Source organism: Rattus norvegicus, chromosome 14 (assembly GCF_021556685.1).
Source record: "Rattus norvegicus strain SHRSP/BbbUtx chromosome 14, alternate assembly SHRSP_T2T, whole genome shotgun sequence".
NCBI lineage: Eukaryota > Metazoa > Chordata > Mammalia > Rodentia > Muridae > Rattus > Rattus norvegicus.
This window is the reverse complement of record NC_141547.1, coordinates 97,473,720-97,487,129: the sequence shown is the minus strand read 5'-3', so window position 1 is coordinate 97,487,129 and position 13,410 is coordinate 97,473,720. Positions and strand designations below refer to the sequence as shown.

At 45.8% G+C, this 13,410-nt stretch overlaps 1 protein-coding gene across 6 annotated transcripts in view; it reads left to right on the top strand.

Moving 5' to 3' along the window:
- Nucleotides 1-7,638, top strand: part of Meis1 (Meis homeobox 1) — a 139,181-nt gene extending 131,543 nt beyond the window's left edge. For 3 of the 6 annotated variants that reach the window (XR_015636811.1, NM_001436989.1, XM_087584354.1), the window contains 3 exon segments: nucleotides 2,651-2,709; nucleotides 3,782-3,871; nucleotides 6,424-7,638. Coding sequence is in view for 4 of the 6 variants with exons in the window: in NM_001436989.1 (NP_001423918.1) it covers nucleotides 2,651-2,709; nucleotides 3,782-3,871; nucleotides 6,424-6,707 (433 nt within the window). In the remaining 2 variants the exon portion in view is untranslated. 6 annotated transcript variants of the gene reach the window in all.
- The last annotated feature ends 5,772 nt before the right edge of the window (nucleotides 7,639-13,410 follow it).

Below are 13,410 nucleotides of genomic sequence, written 5' to 3'. Positions count from 1 at the left end.
GTAAATAATACCTAGTACCTATGGGTGATGAATTAAGGGGATGCAGTAAGGAGTTTATCCTTTATGTAGGGACCCGGACAGGCCCCAAATAATGTGACTAGTATCTGTCTGCAAACCTCCAGAGAGATACAGTCTCAGCAAACTGAAGAGAGAGGCCCGAGTGATAACAGGCTTAAACTATGAGAGGGACTTACCTCCAGAAAGAAAGAAGAACCATGGATGTTTAACCCAGGGTTAAAAAAAAGAAAGAGGGCTGGAGAGATGGCTCAGCCGTTAAAGGCTGGGCTCACAACCAAAAAAAAAGAAAGAAGCCTAGAAAATATGGTGGCTGTGTTCAAACGTTGAATGGAATTGTTTACATTGTCCAGGAAAGCTGTACCACAACGTGATTTTAGATGGAGAGTGGGAGCTTCTGGCAGCTCACTTTGTTCAAAGACGGACTCTTAGGGAAGATGGTTAGTGCTGTGCTCGCTTCCAGTAGATGCTATGCATTGATTTGGTGGAATATTAGAGAGATCCGTGTTAATGGCCAAGCTAAGCGATGAAGCACATCTTTGAGGTGGTCACTGTCATGCTTACTCTTTGTCTGAAGTTAAGTGTGGTACACCAATGGCTGCTGTAGTCCCAGCATTAGAAAGGAAGGTGGTCATGACTGTTCCCTAGTTTTCTGTCATCGACAAAGTCTTAGCATCTCTTTGGTATTCTATTCATTCAATTTCTTTGAGCCTTGTTAAAGATTGTCTTCGTTGTACACCCCTTAAACCTCAGCCCTCGGGAGGCAGAGGCAGGCCGATCTGTTGTTGAGTTCTAAATTATTTCCATCTACAGAGTGAGTTCCAAGACAGCCAGGGCTACACAGAGAAACCCTGTCTCAAAGAATCAAATCAAAACAACATAAAAAAACTGCTCTCCCTACCCATAAAATGTCTCTACAAAGACTTGAAACAGAAAGTGAGCAGACTTAGTCTCTCCTCTGTCAGTGGAGATTCTGAACAGAAGCCTACTTAAAGATCTACACAGATGGAGAGTTCTCTGGCTGTTCTGCTTGGGCATGGAAAGATGAGGCTGCTGTCTTACTTATAAGTTACTATGAAAATTACTTTTGGTATATGCAGAATATTAATATTAAATAATTTTCTAATTGGTCATGCAGTGCAGGCAGCTAATGAAAAGGCAGATTTTTTTCCCCCATTTTAATTGGTTATTTCGCATGGTGTTTGGGCTACACCTGTGCTTATAATGAGAACGGAGAATTAATCTAACCTTCTGCTCACATGATTTCAATTTCCATGGCTTATATAAGATAATGATAACCTGATTTGCAACACAATTTGTTGTAGATCCTGTGTTTTGAATATTTTTGCTAGCAGTTCAGGAAACGTCATACGTAAAAACTGAGACAATTCACGTAGCCTCTACAGGTCTGCACCCACACTGCGCCTTTTAGTTAGAATCTTAGTCAGAATCGACTTCCGTTATTTACTTGAACTGCTTCTCAGGAAGGACACAAGCAGGTACAGGATATTGAGAATCTTAAAATGTTATGAAGCATGTATTTTTATTTTAAAGATATATCCTTGACTGTTTAATGGTTTGGAGTTCCAGAACTGCTTTCTTTGCTCAAATAGACAGATGCACAAACTAAAATTTATATCAGACTGTGAACCCTTCAATATTAATAGGGTAGTATTGAACTTTTTATTGTATTTTTGATGTCCTGCTCAGAGTTGGGTTGGGAAGTAAAGTTAACCCAACACATAGTCTGTATTTTATGAATTTGGCAAACAATTCTTAAAACCCAGGACAAAGAGCTTAAGAGTTACAGCCTTGTAGAGACCGTTTCAGAGTTAACAGGGTCTCTGTTTTGTTTTGTTTTGCTATTGTTTGTTTGCTTTTGTTTTATTTCAGCGACTTAACATTTTTGGAGGAGGTATAAAGAGACTTGTACCAAACAATGTTTTAAATAAACATAGAATGACTTAATAAGGTGTTTAGGGGCAGAAAAGCAAAATTATACATTCAGTGGCTGCATAGATGGGACCTTGTCTTGACTTTGGATTTTGCGTAAAGAGAGAAAAAAAAGTCACCCCAAGAAATCTCTCCAAGAAGGCATTTCTTTAAAGTCCCCTGGAGTGTGAGTTAGTGATAAACTCCAGACATTCTTTCAATTGATGGGGTGCTGCCTACTCGGCTCTTATCTTAGGGGTGGACATAAGGATGGAGCTAGGTTTGCAAAAGGTAGGGGAGGCTTGGATCAAACACTGGGTGAAAAAGAAGTCAGAAAGTGTAAGATTGAAATGTCAGTAATTGGGAGGGAGCAGATGTCCTCAGAGCTTCTCCTCTGTGTCTCCTCCAGACTCCCAACTCTGCCCTTTGAAAAGAGTGGTGGCTAGCATTGTTTCCTGAAAACTCTGCTAATTCCCCCATGAAAAGATGAAATGGAAGTGTCCAACTGTGGTAAAACAGGCAGACATAAATCAACTCAGAAACCCAAGCCTTGTACTCAAAGGTCACGGGGTTATAGGTTTTGCCGCATGCGAGGCTGTCCACGGGGGGAGAGAAAGGCTGACCGAGCTCTTCTCTTCCTCTACCTTTTGTTTTTGTTTTTTTTAAATGCAATAATGAATATGCTCTGCTTTCTTGGTTACAGGTTTATTAATGCGCGGAGAAGAATAGTGCAGCCCATGATAGATCAGTCCAACCGAGCAGGCAAGTCCCCTCTAGTGACTGTATTCAAGTCAGGCAAGCGAAAACCAACCTCAAGCCATTCACCAGGAGGGCTGCTGCCCGGTAAATGAACTGGGAGTGAGTACTAGGAGTGCCTGGCTTTGGAAATTAAACCAGTTTGGTTTTGTAACAACACTAATCAACTTAACATCATTATAAAACACTGGACGAAAGTAGAGAATAAAAAGCCAACCGAGAGGAAAAGTAACTCCTAAACCATGTGCTCAGCTAGAATCTTCTTTGTAAACATTCAATATATTAATGTTATTTTCTCCCCCCACCCCCCGAGTTTGCCGACCCAGCTTTCTACCACTGTGACCACTCCCTGGTGCATGGCTTGGTGTGGAATTGCTGTAAACTTTATTACCTGTCAAAAGGGCAAAGGGGTCAGGATCACTTGTGGGACTCAGTAAAGTTCAAAGACATTCAGTGAGGTACAGCTTTTGTGTGCTTTAATAACCCAAGGCAGCTCACTTCTGAAATAGCTTTTCATGTACCGTTAAAACACGGGACTCAGTTAGCGACATAAATACGCGACTCTCGTTCTCATGACCTCGCTCATTAGTATCTGTCTTCTGGTGCTCGCAGTTCTAAAAAATAATAATAATAATTATAGTAATAATAATAGCACCATTTTGTTTGTTTTTTTCCAGTCACGAGCCCTGGGATTTGTTTGGTATTACAACATGGTAGCAAAGGCGGCGAGCAAATATACCGGGGGTGAGGCGGGTTTGAACCGTGCTCTGTTGAGAGCTCTGCTAGCCTCACACTGGGCCCATTCCCAGTTAGTCATGTTCCAGCACCTTCTTTTCCTAAAATGCACATTATGGGACTACCAGACAAAACCCCCAGCATAAATTTTGTGTCTTAGCCTGTTCCTTGAAACTCTAGTCACTGAGGCAGATAGAAGTGGCCAGAGAGAAAGAATTAACTTTTTATTTATTTTTTTAAATAAAAATGTAATCTGCTTGGTATGTTCTCTGTGTCCCCTCCCCCTCTCCCGTGCCCCCTCCCCTCCCCTGTGACTAAGAAGCTGTGCTCTGTACTTTTGTAGTCAGCCAAGGGACACCTTATAACCCCGATGGACAGCCAATGGGAGGTTTTGTAATGGACGGTCAGCAGCACATGGGCATCAGAGCGCCAGGTAAGACTCTTTTTGGTATGGTAGATTTTCACATTACCCTCCCAAGTCCTCCTGTCAGTGCAGGTGAAGGAGCCCACCCTCTGCTTTCTCGAGCTGCCTGCCTTGCCTTGCTACTGCACATCTAAGATCCCTACTGCAAAGGGGAAGCCAGGACCTTCTGTGCGCAAGATCTCACTGCCTCTCAGCCACCTAGAACCTGTGTGTGTGTGTGAGGTTTTTTTTTAAAGGGTCTTTTGGCACTATCTGTTGACTTTGCTCATCTTCTGGCCTCTTCTTGGATTTTTATCTCCCTTCTAGGACCTATGAGTGGAATGGGCATGAATATGGGCATGGAGGGGCAGTGGCACTACATGTAACGTTCATCTAGTTAACCAATCGAAAGCCAGGGGGAAGTAAGTACAAACGGGGCCTTTGTCTTCACTTTGTCCTAGGAGCATTCTCCTCCTGCGTCCTCTCATGTTCTCCTTGCCCATAGCTTCATGCTTGCTACTTCCTTTCCCTTAAAGCCTTATCTCTTGCTTCTTTCGTTTTTTGTTTTTTGTTTGTTTTTTTTTTTCTCCCTCTCATTGGTCCTGATCGAGGTTTTAGGCTGGCAAATTCTGTGTATGATATACATTTATCCTGTGTGTTGCTATTGTACAGTACTGACCACATGACAAAACAAGAAACAGTCAGGAGGTGGGGGAGTGGGTTGTCATAGCAACAGACTGATTTGCAAAATGTAAGCAGTCTGCAGCAGTGCAAGGAGAGGAAAGAGCGTGTCCCCAAAGTACCATAAATCTGTCTAACCGCAGTTGATGCATGAGTTACATTTCTACACTAACCTGCAAGACACCAAGAAGCCAAACAGAGAACTTCTTTTAGGTAAAAATAAACACAGCTTTACTTAGGGTAAGTAAAGGCATATTTTGAGCTTCAGTCAACTAAACTTTGATTCTTTTTTTTTTTCCCTTAGTTTGTTCCTTTGTCTGTCCATCATAATGGGATTACGTGTGGCAATGGGAAAAGGGAGAATACAAAATAGAGGTGTGCACAGCAGGCTTCAGGGCTTAGCCCAGGCTAATTGACTATATCCAAATTAAGTATGCCATCACTTGCAGTGTGACAAATGGATTTGACTTATTCAGTATACAAAAACTGAGATCATTAATGCAATCTTCAGTGGCAGGCCCAGTGAAGTGAGCCTAGGAAAACTGTCCCAGATTCTCACTCTGTCATTTTCTCTCCTAAAAAAGACACCCCAGAAATTTGAGTTCAAACAAGCAAAACCGTTTTGAACTCCAAAGCCCCGGTTCATTTCCGAAATTGCCCCTAACGGCATCTGTCTAGCTTTCCGTTTTTGAAACTAAAAGCCATGATTTCAGAGTCTTGGATGTGCCCCTGATTATATTAACACACTATTTAAAATTCTTGCTGAGGCCAAGGGGAACACATGCTGGTCTTCTTCTGTGGGTGGGAGTCCCATATAAGTTTAACAATTCACTCTGAAAGCATTCCATTGAGCTTGGAAATCAACAGTCTTATTACCTCATCATGGAATTCTCTAGCTTAGTTAATTTAAATATTGTTTCTTAGTTTCTGGGTCAATTAAATTTAAATGATGTATTTTATGCTTCGTGACCAATTAAATTAATAGGTTATTACAAAAAATATTATCATCTTTTTTGATTAAAGAGCTGTGGGTACAGTATATTTTATAAGCAATTTTCATTAGTTTAAAAATGTTCCTTTAGGCTAGATTAAGCAGCCATTCACTGCCAGAGCCTGGAGACCTTATTTGAAGGTGTTCGTCGTATTCACAGTGCGCTATTACTTAGAACTAAAGCCATTTGAACATACTTAGCAATGGCGTTATGCCTTTCACCCTCGATGATGATGGACCTTATGGCTCTCAGAAACAATACACCCGTCACTTTCCATCAACTAGAGCAATCCATGCAGAAGACAAGAGGCCCCTCAAAGCAAGAGGAGTATTGTTTTAGCTCCAATTTTTCTTATTGTTCTCGAAATCATTGTAAGGTAGACAGAGTTCTGTGAAGCTTTTCTTTTCCTCCAGCTCTAAGAGGCCATGTGGAAGGAATTTATTGATAACTGTTTTGATTTCCATACACACACACACACACACACACACACACACACACCTCCAAGGTACAGGACTTGCTAAGTAATCTCTGTGAAGTGAGCTTGTCTAGTTCAGCTTCCCGTGCAATGTTTAATGGGCGGAGCAGTGTACATGCTCCCGATAGGGCATGTTTCAGGGAACAAAAATGCTTCCTTAGATCAGAACCCAACGGTTGTTTGCTTAAAACTAGACTTGGTAGGAGGACTGGTCCGATGGCTGTGCAAGGGAAACAGTGTCCGGTTCTGATTCCAGCTCGACATCTCCACTTTGATTCTCTTCCACATGAATTAAAATAATATCTCCCAAGGCCCCATCCCTTTCCTCCATCACAACGTTCCCTGGATTTCATAGGATCGACATAGTCAGAACCGCACTCTTGCCTTCCTGTAATTTTTCACTTTTTTTGTTTCTTTCTTTTGAATTTCCACAGGGCTGCAAAGTATGCCAGGGGAGTATGTAGCCCGGGGTGGTCCAATGGGTGTGAGTATGGGACAGCCGAGTTATACCCAAGCCCAGATGCCCCCCCATCCTGCTCAGCTGCGTCATGGGCCCCCCATGCATACGTACATTCCTGGACATCCTCACCACCCCGCAGTGATGATGCATGGAGGACAGCCCCACCCTGGAATGCCAATATCAGCGTCAAGCCCCTCGGTTCTTAATACAGGAGACCCGACAATGAGTGGACAAGTCATGAACATTCACGCTCAGTAGCTTAAGGGAATATGCATTGTCTGCAATGGTGACTGATCTCGAATCATGTCTTTTTCTGCAATGACTATGGAGTTCCATTCTTGACATCTACTTTGGACCAAGGAGCATCCCTAATTCTTCATAGGGACTCTTAAAAATGCAGGAAAACCAACCGAAGTCAATTTGGGGGACATGCAAAAATAACTATATAAGACATTAAAAGAACAAAGAGTGAAATATTGTAAATGCTATTATACTGTTATCCATATTACGTTGTTTCTTATAGATTTTTTAAAAAAAATGTGAAATTTTTCCACACTATGTGTGTTGTTTCCATAGCTCTTCACTTCCTCCAGAAGCCTCCTTACATTAAAAAGCCTTACAGTCATCCTGCAAGGGACAGGAAGGTCTGATTTGCAGGATTTTTAGAGCATTAAAATAACTATCAGGCAGAAGAATCTTTCTTCTCGCCTAGGATTTCAGCCATGTGCGCGCTCTCTCTCTCTCTCCTCTCTCTCTCTTCTCCTCTCTCTCCCTCTCTCTAGCCTGGGGCTTGAATTTGCATGTCTAATTCATTTACTCACCATATTTGAATTGGCCTGAACAGATGTAAATCGGGAAGGATGGGAAAAACTGCAGTCACCCAACAATGATTAATCAGCTGTTGCAGGCAGTGTCTTAAGGAGACTGGTAGAAGGAGCCATGGAAACCCAAAGGCCGTGTGTTTAGAAGCCTAACTGTCACGTCAAGCGTCATCGTCCCCATGCGACAACAACCATCACCTTATACATCACTTCCTGTTTTATGCAGCTCAAAAAAACATAGACTGAAGATTTATTTTTAATATGTTGACTTTGTTTCTCAGCAAAGCATTGGTCATGTGTGTATTTTTCCATAGTCCCACCTTGGAGCATTTATGTAGACATTGTAAATAAATTTTGTGCAAAAAGGACTGGAAAGACGAACTGTATTATTGCAATTTTTTTTTTTTTGGTAAAAGTAGCAGGTTAGTGTGAGGTGGCGTGCAGACGAGGTTTACTAAGTGGGGTACGCTAATTACAACTTCCTGTTGTAGATAAACAAATGCTTGTCAATAGCCTTTTTCTATCAAGAAAACAAGGAGCGAATTATTAATAAGAGTCGGTGTCTTAGCATTCTGATGGAGTTTGAATGTGTTCGAGAACTCCAAGTACCGTTTTAGTCACTGAGTGCAGTAATGAAGTCGGGCTCCAGAATAAAGAATATTTTTGTTATTCTGATTTTACTGCTCGCCAAATGCGTTCTTCAAATTTCTAATGACTAGTGCAGTATTTTTTTAATGATAACAAACAATTAGCTCCCCAGGCCATATATATTTGAAAATTGTCACCACTGGTTTCCGATGACTTAATGAACTGGTAATACTAACAACATTAGGGTTAAAGTCACTAAGCTAGCTGTAGCCTCAGACTTCATTCAGTATTAGTCACCTACACTATGAGTGACATTATACTTTCGTACTGTGGCAAAGCTAAAGCCCACAGCCAGTCTTTCACCAAGGATATTATCTAGGACAAGCAGTACATGTTTATTAAGAAATTAACTATATAAAATTGAAGAGACCAGACTTCAAAATCTAATTTTTATAAATATGCTCTATGTTCTCATTGGCTAAAACTGGTTATTAACCAATTTTCCAGAACAGCTGTACAGAATTTCTGCATGACAGCCAGCTAAATGGTTCAAAATAACATGTTTAAGCTGCAATAGCTTATAATTTCCCTTAAATAAAATCGCTGCTCTAAAGAGGGCTCCGCACAGCTAAGGGAAATATACAAATATTTTAATTAAGGCAGATTAATTTTTAAAGAAAACAGCCTTTTGGTTGCTTTGGGAACAAAGGATGGGTCAGAAACCTTAAACTCCAGTCTGACATTCAGGCCCTTGTCACCTTATAAACTGCCCACAGCAATCCTGTTTTCTATTTGGAAAGAGAAACCAGCTGTGGGTTGGCTCTACTCCGCAATGGTGAGTCACTGCCTCACCTGCTAGAACAGCAGCGTGCACTCTCACCTTTTGTTTATGGGGCCTTGTTTCAGAACACGTGCACGTGCTGGGGGGGAGGGGGAGAGGGAGGGAGGGGGGGAGAGAGAGAGAGAGAGAGAGAGAGAGAGAGAGAGAGAGAGAGAGAGAGAGAGAGAGAAAGGAGGGAGGTGTTACAGCCTGGTCCCAGCGCTGCCACCCACCTCGCCCCCACCCCCAAAGATGGGACCGTTTAACTTTCCTATTTTGGCCCAGAGACAGTTCTACGACTGTGTAAGTGTCCATATCAGTGACACCATTGTCTTTGATGGGTGGTTAGTAGCAGTTAACAACCATTTATTTACTTTTAAAAATAATAATAAACTTTATAAACTAACCGTCCTTTTACTTCTACCTCCCCAGTACATGCCCGGTGAGTCAGCCTTTATTCTCCTGGAACCTACTTGGGGTGGGAGGGGGCGGGGTGGGGAGAAAACCGGGGAGGGAGGAGGAGGGGGAAAGGAGAGGACAGTGAAGAGAATAGGGGGAGAGGTGGCTGGGGGGGGGGGTAGTGAGCGCAAGCAAAGGGGGTCTGGCGAATGTGGAGATTAAAAAGAATCATGATCATTAATGTCTAGGAATTAGAAAAAAATAAAACAAGCTTTTGTGCTGTGGTTTCCCCCTCGGAGTGAGGCTTGTCTGAGCCTCGCTCCTCAGGTCTCTCTGTTCCTGCCCCTGACACCCTCCCGCTTAATTCTGTTTTAGCTTTTCCTCTTGTAAATTTCAGAGCCAGCTTTGAGGTTATTGACGACACTTATCGGAAGGAGGGAAATAATGGAGGTGTGGAGACTGGTTTTGATGTTTCTAAAAGGACAAAAACAAAACGCCCTCCCCTAAACAGGGCACACAATTGTACAGGCTCTTTTGGGGGGGGGGGGCGTCCGCTGGCTGAAGGAGACTAGTGCCATTTAAGTTTTATTTTAAAAAAAAATTAAAAATGTTACCGGATCATATTTAATCAAATGTAATTATAACACATTCAAAGTGAATAATATGCTTTGGCAGTATTTTTATTGTTATTGTTCATTGCTCGATGTTCGACTGCTTTAGAAGCACAGGAAAGAAGCAAACGCGCTACAAATGGGGAATTACCCTCGTTTAGCATTAAAATTCATTTAGATAAAATTGCCACAAACATTTAAATGGGAAGATTAGTTCCCCCTCACGCCTTATTGCACTCGCTCAATGGTTCCGTTAAGAACATTTTACACGTTGGAAATTCCGTCTTCTCAGACGGCTTGCTGTTTCCTAGTAACACACATTCAAAGCAAAGGCTGCAGCCGCGGCAGCAGCAGCAGCGGCAGCAGGGGGAAAAAAGTTTGGCAACTGGTCTGCAATTCATCCGCTGCGCCCCCAGTCTCCCCTCCGCCCTCCCCAGCCTGCCCCCCCCATTACCGCCCCCCACCCCCCCCCACCACACACACTTATGTGTTCCAAGAGCCCGGCCTCGAAGAACCAAGGTTGGCTGTACAACATTGACAGTATTAAACTACAAAGAAATGGAAAGAAGCCGGCGGGTCCCTCTCTGCATCTCCCGCTTTTGTACGAGGCTGAGGGTTGAGTGCAAATGTGCCGAGCCGCCCGCACCCCGACCCCAGGGCCGCCGGGCGCGCCGCTGTGGCCCGAGACGTCTCCAGGAAATTCGCCACTGCTCTCGCTCGCCCGGTGGGTGGAAACGTGTTAAAGGCTCAGCTTGCAAAGTCCTGGCACCGTCCAGTCCCTCCCGGCCCTCTTCTCGCCCCACCCCTCCCCCGCCGCTCCCCCCCCAACCCCCACCTCCCCAGCCCCCCACTCCTGTCCTTTCTTTTGAGCCGCAGGAAAAGAGGAAAGTCGGCTTCGACTGCCACCTTTTGGGGATTTGGAAAAACGACGCGGTAGGAGACCGGAGGGAGGCGGAGCTCGGCTGTGTGTGTTGAGGGGGCGGGGGTGGGGAGAAACCCCCTTATGATCATGCGTCGGAACTGGCGCCCTTAATCTGATGCTTAAATATTTGATGTGGAAAAATTACCCATAAAATTAGTTACTAACAATTTCAAATTGAAATCACTTATCGAATTATAAGCGCATTAAAGCTGTATGGATGGTATTAGGAGTTCCTTTGGAGGCTGTCTCCTCTTGGGGAACCGGGCCCGCGAGTTTTGCCACGGGGAGAGGTGTGGTCGGTGGAGCCCTGGGGAGGGCAAGCGACGCGGAAGACAGTTGGGGTGCCGGGGTCCTAGCGGGCCTGGAGAAGATGGATCTGGGTGTGTGGGGATCGCATCCGGGGCAGAAGCTTACACTGAGCAAGTCCAGGGACCAGGTCCAAACGTTGGGAAAGGGGAAAACTGCTCCCCCACGCTGGGATTTTGAGCCTTCAGAGATGCTTCCAGCTTCCCTTGTGCAGTCGGGAACCTCAGAGGAGTTGTGAAAGTCCGGGCAGGGCCAGGCTCTAAGCCTCTGAGGAGACCGCTGTGGCCCGCTCGCCCAGCTCCAGCCGCGACTCAGACCCCCTTTAGTTTCTCCACGCACTACGTCAGGGCTGGGTCTGGTACGTGGGCGGGTGGGTCTCAGTCGCGATACCACCTACTCCGGGGATACTCCGGGGCTGCAGAAGAGTCCTATGCCTCCCCCCCAATCCCCACCCCCCGCCATCTGAAACTCAGTTAAGAAGTATTAACTGTCTCAGGAGCCTGGGTGTCCATGGGTTAGCGCCAAAGCGCGTGCAGAGACTTCTTGGTCTCACTCTTGGCCCCTTCCCTTGGAACCTCTCAGAGTGGGGTGTAGTTGCCCGAATACTTCCTTAGGACTTTTCCAGACCGAGCTCTGGCTTCCGAATCCCAGGGCGCTCCTGAGAGCGTGACTCTGAGAGCCTGGGGACCCGAGGCTCCCTTCCACAGTCAGGCTGGGCAGGTGGGTGGGGTTCTAGAGCGTACAGCACCCCAGTAGCATAGCGTAGAGCAGGATGACAGTGTGTTGGGCAGAAGCTCCTTCAGGTTTCTTTAAAAGCCCTAGAAACTTCCCCCACTTTGGATTCCCGCAGGCCCTCGGCCCTTGGGAAGGCAGTTAAAACAGGAATTGATGTAAGCTGCCAACGGGTGTTTGTGGACTGTCAGCAGGGAGGTGTGGGTTTGGGTGAGGGGTGCCCAGTCTGGTTAGGCATCTTTCCTGGTCTCTTCTGTCCTACCGGACACACACTGGCCCTCTGGCGAACAGTATCACCAAGGGAAGGAGCGACACAGAGGCTAAGAGTCCTCTGGTTGGGGGGCGGGGGAGCCAAAGTTGGGGGTCTTTCGGGGAGGCCAAAGCCAGTGAATAATGGGAAGGGGAGGGTTCTCTTTCACATCGAACCAGCCCCCCCCCGCTCCCCCCAAAAACGTTTAAAACGTTCTCTTCCAAGGCGGAGCTGAGAGGAAAACACAAATATATTGGGCAATCTGCTAGACACTTACATTGTAAAGAGTCTTTGCCCTAAAAATGGTACCCTAGGGATTTCGGTAGGGAGACGGGAGGCACTTTTTAAAGGCCTTGGTTTAGCTGGCCGAGAAGGGACTCCTGTGCGGCCCACGCGCTCAGTCCACCTTAGGGAATTCGGACTCTGAAACTCTGGATTTAGTTTTAAGCCAGTCTTCCTTTGATCAGATGTAGAATTCCCACCGCTGACCACCCGCACTCACACACTCACCTCTACCCTAAAGCACTGTGTTCACTATGGCGGGTGACTTTAATCTCGGCGGAACACTGGTCTCAGGACCTAGCCCATTAGGAAAGCAGAGAGTCACCTGCTTCGTACACCCACGGGTTCCTGGCATCATTTTTTTTTTTTTTTTGTGGCTTCGCACCCTAGTTTCAAGCAGAGTGTGCAGGATCCCAGTGTCTGCTTTCTCGTGGGTTGGGGACCTGACGGAAACACTGGGTGGCCAACTCTCTGCTTCCCCCCCCCCCCCACCTCTTGCCTTTCAGCCTAGGCCTCCTTCACACCTCAGCACTTTTCTCCTCCACCACCCTAAAAGTGACAGGTTCTCCGAATTCACCTGAAGACCCCAGGCTCTAATCCCTCCCAGTCCCCGCAGGCATGGGGTGGGGAGGGGCGGCGTCCAGCGCGGAGATCTCCACAACCCTCTTCAGTTCACGCCTGCCGACCTCACCCACTTTTCTGGATTTGAGTAGGTGGTGATTTCACCTAGAGGCCCCCCTCGAAGATGTTGTTGAGCGTATCCTAGGGTTTCAAACCGCCGGATTCTTCCCTTTAGGGAGATCGAGGGCCACTGATAACGGTCACCTCTTAGAGACCTGGAAAGGCGGCAAAGACCCCAAATAACCGCCTGCTCCTACCACTGCCGCCTCCGGCACAGAGCTGCGTCCGGAACCGAGGGGAGTTGGAGGCCAGACACTAGCAAAGTCCCTTTTCTGGCAGACCAGCGAGGCACCACTGTGCCCGGGGACTTAGTTTCTTCTGGACCAAAATGGGTGGGTAGGTGCTAAACAACGTGATGGCTGTGCAAATCCAGCCCCCCTAGCCCCTCAGCCCACACAAATCCGATTTTGAGACGTGCGTTTTTCAGGTGTTCTAAACTGCGAACAGCGAGGGTTGTGTGTCCGTCTAGTGGGGGTGGGCTGAAGGGGGAGGAGTCTCCCACCGCTTGCTCCAGTCTTTAATGCCTGAAATAACGAAATGTCTGTGTGG